General features: G+C 46.5%; 1 protein-coding gene across 1 annotated transcript in view; it reads left to right on the top strand.

Moving 5' to 3' along the window:
- Nucleotides 1-5619: 5619 nt before the first annotated feature.
- The window catches only part of SLC4A7 (solute carrier family 4 member 7), a 174763-nt gene continuing 167724 nt past the window's right edge, over nt 5620-12658 (top strand). Inside the window, 1 exon segment of the mRNA XM_030550993.1 lies at nt 5620-5810. Within this exon segment, the coding sequence (XP_030406853.1) occupies nt 5763-5810 (48 nt within the window). The 5' untranslated portion in view covers nt 5620-5762.

Below are 12658 nucleotides of genomic sequence, written 5' to 3'. Positions count from 1 at the left end.
TCTCAAAATCTTTCAGTCTGAGGTGGCAGAGCTGCTCCCATTAGATCTTGTCATGAGCTAAGAGCTCCTAGGTGTTGAGGTCAAGATTGGAGGTTGGCCTTGAAAGTGTCTCTGTAATGTTTTCTTGGTCTTCCCCTAAAATGAATTCCAGTCTGCAGTTCTCCATAAATGACAATCTTTGGTATCCTGCTGTCAGACAAATGGACCACATGACTGCACCACCTCAGCTGTGCTCTCACTATAAAAGCTTCAATGCCTGTAATGTTGCAGCACTCAAGGACCTTGGTATTTGGAACCAAATTTGCCATTTAATTTCCATTATCCCCCGCAGATGTCGTAGGTAGAATTGGTCCAGTCATTTTATGTGGGGTCAATAAGTAGTTCACGTATCACAGCTGTAGAAGAGTGTGGTGATGACAACAGCATAGTAAACATCAGATTTTGTTGGCAGTCTTGACACCATGTTTGTTCCAGAGATGATGCTGAAGTGTTCCGAAGGCACTGCTGGCTGAACCAATGTACTTTGTAATGTTGTCATTGATCATTGCATCTTGTGACATGACATGGCCTAGGTAGCAAAATTTGTGAATAGCCTTGAGTGGTACACCATTGATGGACACACGTGGAGTAGTTGCATTACTCTCCAATCAAGGTTGGGCCATTGACTTCTGTCGTCTTTAGGCTCGTTAAGCCAAAATGTTTTGCTGCATGTGCAAAGCAGTCAGTGAGCTACTGAATGTCCCCAAGGTTATGGGTCAATAAAGCACTATAAAGCAGGGGTTCTCAAACTGGGGGTCATGACCCCTCAAGGGGTCGTGAGATTATTACGTGGGGGGTCGGGGGCTGTCAGCTTCCACCCCAAAGCCCGCTTTGCCCCCAGCATTTATAATGGTATTAAATATACTAAAAAGTGTTTTTAATTTATAAGGGGGGGTTGCACTCAGAGGCTTGCTGTGTAAAAGGAGTCACCAGTACAAAAGTTTGAGAACAACTGCTATAAAGCACAAGCATCAGTGAACAATAATTTGCAAATAATTGTCTTAATAACTTTTGTTTTTGCATGCAAGTGATGCAGAGGAAGGACCTCCATGCACATGATACTGCATATAAATGCCATACTCAAAGGTATGTGAGTCACTTCAGAGTGGCAGAGTCTCTGAGTGCATCTACTAGAACAGCTGCAAACATGATACTTGATAATGTTGGAGCAAGAACATAACCTAGTTTTACTCCACTGGTGACAACAAAGGGAGCTAAGAATGCAGGACATGAACTTGCATTCCTGCATGAAAAGATTGAATAATGTTGACAAACTTATTGGGGCAACTGAACATGTGGATGACTGTCTACAGTCCATTTCAATTTACAGAGTCAAAGGCCTTAGTAAAATTGATAACAACTACATATAGGTATTGATTCTGCTCAAATTTCTCCTGAATTTACTGGAGTGCAAAGATCATGTCTGAAGTACCACTCCTAAAACAGAAGCCACAGTGGCTTTCAGGCAATATCTTCTCTGCAAGTTGATTGGTTAGCAGTGGCAAGGGGAAAGATGCCCCGATGGTTATCGCTAGAAGTGTGACTGCCTTTCTTTTTCTAAAGGTGAATAATTTTGGCATCTTTAAGTTCCTCCTGTTCCTAAAACCTCATATAGAGGTCAGTGAGCTTCCTGATTAGCTCATGGCCCCCACATTAGAAGATCTCTGCAGGAATACCATAAGGATTTGCTGCTTTGCCGTTTCACATTGGCTTGACAGCTTTCCATACTTCAGAAATGAGATTTGGAAGTTGTTCAGGATCGTTGATGTTGATGTGGTGGATAGGCAGTTCAGAACCTTATTAAAGAGGCTAGCCTATCTTTTCAGAATTTGTCCATGATCAGTCAGCAGCAATGATGCATGTACATTCTAGATCAGGGGCAGGCAAACTTTTTTTGGCCTGAGGGCCGCATCGGGTTTCATAAATTGTATGGAGGGCCAGTTAGGGGAGGGGGTCATAGCCTGGCCCCCACCTCCTATTTTCCCCCCCAGGACTCCTGCCCCATCCACCTCCCTCATTCCCTGACGGCCCCTCTGGGACTCCTGCCCCATCCACACACCCTTTCTCCCTGTCCCCTGACTGCCCCTGGACCCCCGCCACTCCATCCATCCCCTCCTCTCATTCCTGATGGCCTTCCCAGGACTCCTGCCCCATCCAACCACCCCTTCTCCCTGTCCTTCTTGACTGCCCCCCCGGATCCCTGCCCTTCAGCCCCATTTCCCCCCGACCACGATCCACACCCCCACCCCCCGACCACCACCCCAAACTCCCCTGCCCTTTATCCAACCCCCTACCCCCGCTCCATGCCCCCTTAACACGTTGCCTGGAGCACTGGTGGCTGGCAGTGCTACAGTCACGCCACCGGGCTGGAGCTGGGCCATGCTGCAGCTCCCACTGCCACCATGCAGTACAGAGCACCGGGTCAGACCGGATTCTGCAGCTGTGCTGCTCCAGGAGCTTGCGGCCCCGCTGCCCAGAACATTGCACTGGCTTGCAGAGCAAGCTGAGGCTGTGGGCGAGGGGGAACAATGGGGGAGGGGCCACGGGCAAGCCTCTTGGTCCAGGAGCTCGGGGCCTGGGCAGGACAGTCCCACGGGCCATAGTTTGCCCACCTCTGTTCTAGATAATGGTGATACCATGAGACTGCAGGCTGTACGTGGTCTTCAACTCATCAAAAAAAATTTGGAATCTCTTTGGTCTGCCACTGATTGAAACTGCTTGGCTTTTATTTTCCACCCACTACCCTTCATGTGGCAAAGCTTAGTTTGCACATTACACTGTGTACGTGAATAAGACATCTTTTTAATAGATAAGTTTTTATTGTTTATCCAAAACATGTGAAGAACATGCATGGATATCAAGAGTTGCTTTATCTCATCATCATTTTCATTAAAACAGTCCTGACACTTCCTCTTTACAAAAGCCAAGGACTTCTTTAGACATGTTGACTACTGCTTCCCTAAAAGATGACCAGGCAGAGTCAGTTTTTACTTTGTCCAATTGAGAAAGTGTATCAAGAACTTCATCAAGTTTTTAACAAGTCTTGCACATTTGAGCTCAGATCCCACTGGGGTTGGATATTGGAGACTGACGACATCTTGCACTGTATCATTTTACATCTCAGGAGCAGATAATCAGACCACATAGATGCTCCCTGCATTGCATGGATGATTTTGATGTTGCATTGCGTGAATGATGTAGTCAATTAAATGCTAATTAATTGTCAATGACCAGAGCGGGGATGAAGCCATGTTGTTCTGTGCTTTGTTCCTTGTCTGTAACATACTAAATGTTCAAATTACCAGACCCTTATCTTGAACCATGCCATAGAATCTCAGCCTGACATCCCTTCCCTAGTTGGAAATGGCAGGCATCACGACAAGGATGGATACATTTCTCCAACACTAATGACACAGGCACTTGCCCTTGACGCACTGCTGTAACTTATTACATGTGGATGTAAAAAGGCAAATGTGAGTTCAACTGCAGTTGTTCAAGACAGAGCAGGGCATGCACGCAGCCTTGTTTGTGCAATGATGGTGAGTACTCTTCTCATCATATGGTTGCCTGTGTGGATCCAGATGAGTGTGAGACTACAGATGGTTCCCATTTAGACATGTAGCATATAGCAAATGTATTGGAAAAAGGCTAGACACACATGTACACTGTCATATTTCCCATACCTGAGAGTCCATTGGCATTAGTATTTTGCTATTACCATGCAACAGTATATGTGACCTCTATCAATACAAAACACAAGGCCAACATTCTTTAAGTATCAGAAGGGTAGCCATGTTAGTCTGGATCTGTAAAAGCAGCAAAGAATCCTGTGGCACCTTATAGACTAACAGACATTTTGGAGCATGAGCTTTCGTGGGTGAACACCCACTTCGTCAGATGCATGTAGTGGAAATTTCCAGGGGCAGGTACATATATGCAGGCAAGCTGGGGATAATGAGGTTAGTTCAATCAGGGAGGATGAGGCCCTGTTCTAGCAGTTGAGGTGTGAAAACCAAGGGAGGAGAAACTGGTTTGCCAACTACAAAACCAGTTTCTCCTCCCTTGGTTTTCACACCTCAACTGCTAGAACAGGGCGTCATCCTCCCTGATTGAACTAACCTCATTATCCCCAGCTTGCCTGCATATATGTACCTGCCCCTGGAAATTTCCACTACATGCATCTGACGAAGTGAGTGTTCACCCACGAAAGCTCATGCTCCAAAACGTCAGTTAGTCTGTAAGGTGCCACAGGATTCTTTAAGTAATGAGCCTTACTAGTAATTTGTGTCAAACAAATTATTTGTATGAGTAAAATTTATTTTTCTCTTGAAATACATTGATGACACCGTCAAACCTTTTGCCTGACTAAAATTTGCTTTTGTCTTTTAAAATAAATTGTTTAAATCCCACTTTATTAGTAATTTTTTCTTTCAAATTTGTATTGACAATTTAAGTACATTTTTTGTGCTCTTTTCACTTGCACAAAAGGTTTTTTTTTTTTCTATATTAGGGAGGGTTACTACATCAGCCAAATTGTCCAGCCTAGGGCTCCATGCTATAAGTTAAAACAGAAAATATAGCTTGTGTAGTTCTGCCACCCAGTATCTGATTGCTCTTATGGAGAAGCCGTGGCCTGCAGAAATCGTACGTTTCAGCATCATGTAATGGTTCCATCTTGATGCTATCACATGTGCTTAACCTTCCACCTCCCTTTTGCATATACCTTTCCTGACAATGTGTGCAGAGACAGCGTGAGCCCATTGAGGGACCTAAGGTGGAATATTTTCGGGGGCCTCCCACACAACACATACTAAAAAAAGCAAACGGGCCCTCCTAGAGCTGCTCAGGGCCCTAAGTAATTACTTAAGACTGGTTATGCCTAGTGGCAACTCTGAATGTGTGCCTCTCTCGCAGCAGCCCAAATGGGCACGTGTTACTAGCCATGGCACAGTCTCACTATTGGGGGGGACAATGGGCAGGAAGTATCAGAGGGGTAGCTGTGTTAGTCTGGAGCTCTAAAAGCAGCAAAGAATCCTGCGGCACGTTATAAACTAACAGATGTTTTGGAGGATGAGCTTTCATGGGTGAATACCCACTTTGTTGGATGCAGTAGTGGAAATTTCCAGGGGCAGGTATATATATACACGGAAGCAAGCTAGAGATAAGGAGGTTAGTTCAATCAGGGAGGATGAGGCCCTGTTTTAGCAGTAGAGGTGTGAAAACCAAGGGAGGCAAATCTGGTTTTGCAGTTGGCAAATCATTCACAGTCTTGCGTGCAAACTGATTCTTCTCCCATCTCAGCGTTGTCCTGCTGCTTCTCTGGTGTGAGCGGGAGGGGCGAAGGGGCCCTGGACTGGGCGCTGCTGTGGTCTCCCCCAGGGAGAGGTAAGCAGGTCCCTGCCCGCTCGAGCCCTGCGTTTCCTTCTCCCGCCCCCTGCCGCTTCGCGGCGCTCCCGCCTCTTGCTGTGGGAGGGGGCGGAGCTGCCTTCTCGCTCCGATTAGCCGGAGACGCTGCCAATCGGGCTGATGGGGCGGGGCTTTGTAGAGAGGGGGCGGGGCCGGGGCCGGGGCCGGGGGAGAGTGTGGCGGAGAGTTAATATAGTCTCGTCCTCGGCTCGGCAGCGGCGCTTCCTTCGTTTCGCTCTATCGCCCCCCGCGCGGAGCCAGCGGCGACCCCCTTTCTAGGCGCGCCTCTCTGCCGGCAGACGGGGCCGGGCGCCGCCATGGAGGAGGAGCGCGCGGGCGAGCAGATGAGACCGCTACTCACCACGGTAACGCGCCGAGCCCTGCCCGCTTTGTGTGAGCCGCGGCGCAGCCCGTCCGCCTGGCCGGTCGGGGAGGGGGCGCGGGCTCGGCCCTTTGTCACAGCGGCCGGCCGGGGAGGATGTTGCCCCCCCCCCGGCTCTCGCCGGGCGGGAACTCGGAAGCGGCGCCGCCGGGTACCCGAGTGCCTGAGGCGGCCGAACCGCCCCGGTAACGGCCGTGGTGTGAGGGCCGTTCGCGCACATGTGCCCCCTCGGGCTACGCGCTCGCGAGGTGTCCTCTGTCCTCAGCCCGCCCCGGCTTCGGCTCCGCTGACGGCGCATCTGGTGCGTGTGCGCGCACTGGGGGCTCTGGGCGAGCAGCCGATCCTCCCCATCCCGTAGCCCTGCCTGCGCCGTGTGTGGCAGGCTGCTCCCTCCGCCGTGCCCCCCGCTGGCTCCTGTGTGGACGGGGGAGGCTGTGGTAGAGCGGGGCGAGCTGGTGCCTTTGTTCCAGCCTTGTCTCTGTGATACCCTCTCTCGTACGAGAGCATGGGCTGCAGGGGCCTGAAACGGGCATCTCCCATCCCTCACTGTGGTGAAACCATGGTAGGGCTAATGCACCCGCTGGGAGGGCAAGGGCTGATCCGCTCTTCCCTTTCCTTAAGGCTGCTGTTGCCTCTCTGCCCAGTGTTGGGTGGGAGGTGGGGGGAGAGGGAAGGAAGAGAAGTGTGCACACATGGTAACTAAAGATTATTTTATTTTTCCTTTTGTTCTCATGTTGCACAGTCTTATACTCAGGTCAGGTGGTGGATGTGATTCCTAGTCAGGTGTGTCTCACCAGTGTCTGTGAGGGAAGGATAAAACTAAATTGATTTGGTTCATTTCCTTTCCTGGTTGGTGGTGAAATAAGGCAGACATGTGTTCCCTTACTTCCTGTGCTACTGAAAAATACATGTGGCTTCATAGTTGCAATTTCCCCTCTCTCTACCCCTCCCTCCCTTTTAGATGACTCAATTTCAGGGTTTTATTAATAAGCCTCTTTGTCCTTATTCCAATGCCTTCTCCAAGTAGGTATTGCATAGCAATACCCTCTTAGCATCAAAAGAGGAGGGATGTGTGGTTTCCAACCGATGTAATGTTCTGATGTGAAAGAAACTTGGACATCTTTATTTTGTTTTACACAAGACTGGTAAAGTATATTTCCTTACCCCTTAAGAAATAACTCTAGTCATTTTTTATAAATATTGGAATAAGTGAAGTGCTAATTTGCTGTCAGTATACTTACCTATTTTTCATAGTATTACAACAGTGTCAATAACTTGGTATGGTTCAGAGGTCTATGAATGTTGTATTTTCCCTAAATTCCTGTCGTTTGTGTTGCAGGTCAGCTTTGGTTTAAGAAACTGGTATAATATCTCCCCCATAAGAGTCCAGCATAAAGAAATGTACATCTCTTTTATATGGTCTTGTCTTCTTCAATTAAGAAAAAAGGTGTTCTTAACTCCTGTTTGCTAACATGCAGTGACTTAATGGGATTTAAGAACACAACTTTTTCTTAAGCGTATGTCTACACTACAAGTTCTACAGTGGCACAGGTTAGCGCTACACCAGGTGGATTGAGAAGCTTTGTAGGTTGCAGATATATTGTGCTAGGATATTGGAACCAGAAAACCAGGAGAGGGCTTGTGAACATGACCTGGAGAGGAAGCAAAAAGACAGGGCTTTCTGGGCACAGATCTTGCTAGTAGTAGACTTGAAGATTTTTGAGTAAGGAGACTGCCTGGTGTTTTGTGAGACAGAATAAAGAAGTGGGTTCCAGACATATGGGGCTGCGGGGAGAGAAGAGTATGCAGAGGATGTTTGTGTAAGTTAAGCAGAGTGAAAAGGTGTGGGAGTATGTGAAAGAGACCAGCAAAAAGGTAGGCAGAAGCTAAGTTATACATGTCCTTAAAGGCAAAAACAAGGAGCTGTGATGAAATAAGTGACAAGTAAGCAGGTGAGCATGGATGATGTACTGATCCACAGGCAAGGTAAATAGCTCTTGGACCAGGTGTACGCTAGAAACTTCTGCTGGTATAGCAAGGTTGGGTAGGGATATGTCTCTTCTTGGGATAATTCTGTACCAGCAAAAGTCACAGTATAGACTTAATAATGCTAATATAAAAGTGCTTTTGCTGGTATAGTTTATTTTGGTCACTGAAATGGTGTAAGCCAGGGTTCTCAAACTGGGGGTTGGGACCCCTCAGGGGGTTGCGATGTTATTACATTGGGGGTCGTGAACTGTCAGCCTCCACCCCAAACACCACTTTGCCTCAAACATTTATAATGGTGTTAAATAGATTAAAAAGTGTTTTTAATGTATAAGGCGGGGGGGTCACACTCAGAGGCTTGCATGTGAAAGGGGTCACCAGTACAAAAGTTTGAGACCCACTGGTGTAAGCTATACCAGCTAAAGCACTCTTTTTTTTTTCTGTATCATCTGTGACCATGTCTACACTACAGTAGTACAGCCACAGCGCTGTAGCTGTGCCACTATAGCATTGTAGTGTAGACACTTCCTGCCCCAATGGAGTTTTTTTTTCCTGTTGATATATAGTTAATCCTCTCTGAGGTGGGAAGGGTGGCTAGGTTTGATGGAAGAATTCTTCCATCAGCCTAGCTGCATCTGCAGTGGAGTTTAAGTTGACCGAATTGTTGCACTTTATGCAAAATTATAAAGTTACAGAAAAGTATGTCATATTATGGAAAAGGTTGAATTATACTAGTAATTCTCATTTGCCTATTGAGAGGCTTTTCACTTTTTTGTGTGTGTGTGATGGCAGAAAGTGGGGAGTCTTGTCTGAATTGTCACAGCTGGCTTCCCAAATAAACTTATCTGGGCTGCTAGGTAGGCATCCTTCTGATATATTGTTCTCTGGCAGGGAACCATAACTAGCAGATTTCCTGTCTCTTTAAGAAACTGTAGGCCAAGGTTTCTCAGACAGGGGTCACCGCTTGTGTAGGGAAAGCCCCTAGTGGGCTGGGCTGGTTTGTTTACCTGCCCCGTCCTCAGGTCTGGCCGATCGCGGCTCCTGCTGGCTGCGGATCGCTGCTCTGGGCCAATGGGAGCTGCTGGAAGCCGCGGCCAGTGGGAGCTGTGATCTGCCGGAGCTGCGGACGGGGCAGGTAAACAAACTGGCCTGGCCCGCCAGGGGCTTTCCCTACACAAGTGGTGACCCCTGTTTGAGAAACCCAGCTGTAGGCTATATAAAAGTTCAGGTCACAAAGGTTTATTGTAAGGTGGACACCCTTCCTCCTCCTTTTGCTACTGGCAAATGTACTACTGAAGAATGTTCTCATGGAGAGGGATACCTTTCCTTCAGCATTCTAGTATGTTTAGATTCTCTCTCCTCCCCCCCCCCCCCCCCCCCCCCCCCCCCCCCCCCCCCCCCCCCCCCGCCGTGCTGAGTGAGACTCAGGTGGAAAATTGAATGGGGGACAGGTGCATGCACTGAATAAAAGTTTTAGAAATCTGTTCAGAATTTTCTTTCTTTACAGTTCTGAAGATCTACTGTTATTGGAGAATCTGTTAGTGAGATAGGAAGTGAGGTCTGTTTGAGGCCAGAGTGACAGGGAATGTCTACAAAGAGAAATTGTGGAAGGGAGGAAAATACCTGTCTTGCATTCTTGCTTCTTCATTTTAGTGTAACTGCCTTCTTCAGACTTTCCAACAAAATCTTTTATGACATGGTCTTAAAAAAACAAAAACAAAAAAAAGAGCTGTCTCTATTTCATCTTAAGGTGCTTGAGAGGAATACTCCTACGAGTGCAAGAATTGCCATCTGGGGCTGATCAATATTCTGGTTTTGTTGTAATGGTGTCTGATGTACTCTTGTATACTGGAAGAGCAAATCCCTCCTTGTTGAGGACAGCATTAGATTCTCTGCGTAGTCAAACATACATGTGCATTTTCCCTTTTTTGGCAGCAGTTAACAGTAAGCCTTCCTTTGGTGGCTGGACCAACTTGAGGCCAAAGTTCATCTGTATAGTCTCCTAGGAGGGCTGAGACCATGTGCATCTTGCTGATTTAAACTAACAAAAACTCTTTTTCTTCACACCTGTTCACTGCCTCATTTTGTGTTGGGGTGAGTTATTTTTCTATATCAATAACTTTTGATCATGGCCTGTAGCTGGGCAACTGCTAGCAGTCCAGGTGGGATCCTCACAAGAATCTCTTGTGCCTTGATGCTTATGTCATTTCTGGGGAAAATGAACTCAGTAATCTTCTACTTAGACAGATTTCAGAGTAGCAACCGTGTTAGTCTGTATCCGCAAAAAGAACAGGAGTACTTGTGGCACCTTAGAGACTAACAAATTTATTTCAGCATATGCTTTTGTGAGTTACAGCTCACTTCTTCGGATGCATAGAATGGAACACACAGACAGGAGATATTTTATACATACAGAGAACATGAAAAGGTGGAAGTATGCATACCAACATTCTACTTAGAGATGCTTGCAGGTATTGCGGTGATGTCTTAACCACATCTCCTAGGACTGAGCAGAGCAGTGTGACTTCATTATGGTGGCTACTTGAGTTTGAATATCTGCCCTTCTGGTCTTTTAAGCCCAAGAATGTGGGGGCATAGAGTCCAATGGCTTTGTTTCCTCTCCCACTCTGCGTAAGCTATTGAACTTATTTTTGTTTTTGCTGAATCTGTTCCCTTCCCATACCCTGCTGTGGAAGATGTTGAGATTGAAAGTGTTCTTGTTGGGGACAGAGAGAGTGTTTGAGGATTCTCTGGCTTGTTTACTTGATTTAAAATACTGCAGTAGTATGACTCACTTGATTTTATTGGAGTACATGTCTGCAGATCTTCTGTAGTGGGTGCATGGTTGGTTACTACTCTTTGAACAATAGCTTTGGAGGTGACATGGGGAGTGGGTGAGTGTTTTTCCAGTGTTGGATCCTGCTGCTAGAACGACTCCAAATTTCTGAAGGATATGTTTACATTGGACACAGGTATATAGATTATTTCATTGAACCTCTGTAATATGGACTGACACTTTTCAATACTTCCTTTTAGTTTTTTATTTTATTTACATATTTTTGCTGGAAAAAAATCACTGGGATTACAAGTCTTGAAGCCTGTGACAAAGATTTTAAGGGCTTGGGAGGGTCATACAATAACGAAAATTGGAGTAGTTGACCAATATAACTACAGGCAAGTCGTATCTTACGCGGGGGTTCCGTTCCGCAGTTATCGCGTAAAGCGAAAACCGCATATACTCAAAATTATATCCCCAAGCCCTTTAAAACCCGCCCACAAGCCTGGTGGAGCCCTTTAAATGCCGCCCCGGCCTGGCCGCCGGAGCTGTGGGTGGGGTCTAAAGGGCTCCGGGCTTCCCTCCGTGGCGGGGAGCCCAGAGGAGCCCTTTAAACCCTGCCCGCAGCTTTGGTAGCCGGGCTGGGGCTGGCGTTTAAAGAGCCTGGAGTGCCATGGTGACTGGAGCCTCAGGCCTTTTAGTTCGCCCCAGGGGCTCCCAGCCACCTCTGCAGCTGGGAGCCCCCTGGGTGATTTAGAGGCCCTGGGACTCCCAGCCACAGCTGGTGCCCCGGGACCTTTAAATCTTGAGGCCACGCCTCTTCTGCTTGAGGCCACGCACCTCGACTCCGGCTGTACAGCGTAAAGTTGAAATTGCGCATGTTAAATGCATGTAAGTTGCGACAGACCTGTATACATGTGACAAAAATGCTACCTAATGTCAGTACCTTGCTAGAAATGACACAACTATTATCATTGTCTTAACTAATCAAATGTACTTTCTTTGGATGTTCTTCCTTCCCCAATCATTTACTTTCTAGAATAGAGACTGATGAAACTTCTATTGGTATGTTTAACTTCATATCTTGATTGTTCTTGGAAAGTGACTCTGATATTAGGTTTATTGGAATACATGAGCTCAAACTCAAGATTTTAGCTGGATTATCTCATTTTGAAACAGTTCTGGCAACTTTGTATCACTGCTTTTGATGTATAATCTTGGTTTATTGTATTTTGTTACTGAAACAGTTACCTTTTAAAATAATTTATGGCTTTTTTGGGTGGGGGTTAGTTTCATTTTTTGGGATTTGGTTTTGGCAATTTTTGAGTTCCATGCAGATGTGAAAAAATCTGTTTTTTTTTCTTGAGGGGGCCTTCTCTTTTGTATATACTGAAGTGCACTGGTTCTCAGCTTGGGGTTCATGGCCCTAGGAGTCTGCAAGCTCTTTGAGGGTGGCTGCAGGACCCCGTGGCTGAAACCCAGAGCCTGAGCCCAGGCACCTATTGCCTTGGGGCTGAAATCCTGAGCCTCAGTGTCCCTCTCTGTCAGCCCGAGCACTGGTTTTCCCCCCCTCCACCCTCACACTGCAGTGCCAGAGCAGGGCAATCCTGAGGGAAGCTCCACGCACTCCCAGCCCTGAGCAGGGTGGATTTGATTAAAATCAAATTGATTTAAATCACTAGTCAGCTTCCTGACCTGATTTAATAATGGATTTCTACAGAAAAGTGCATTCTTGTTGGTTGTTATGACCTTAATACATATTCTTCGCAACTCACAGATAGATGTAGGTTTCCTTTTTTAGAAGGTACGCAGTATACATTTTAAAAGTGATTTATTTTGAAAACTTTTCAGATTAGTTTTACAGCTATATCAGAAAATGAATGTTTTGGTTATTTCATTTACCAAAGGGAATTGAAGCAGATAGTTCACCGGGTCCCAATAACTTTATAAATATCTCTAATTCAACAGGTTAATCATTTAATATTTGGAGGATTTTCATGCCATACTGTATTAGGCGGAGAACATCACCAGACAGACATTTAAATCGTTAAGTATCAGAGGGGTTGCTG

Source organism: Gopherus evgoodei, chromosome 2 (assembly GCF_007399415.2).
Source record: "Gopherus evgoodei ecotype Sinaloan lineage chromosome 2, rGopEvg1_v1.p, whole genome shotgun sequence".
Taxonomy (NCBI): domain Eukaryota; kingdom Metazoa; phylum Chordata; order Testudines; family Testudinidae; genus Gopherus; species Gopherus evgoodei.
This window is presented reverse-complemented; position numbering and strand designations above follow the sequence as displayed.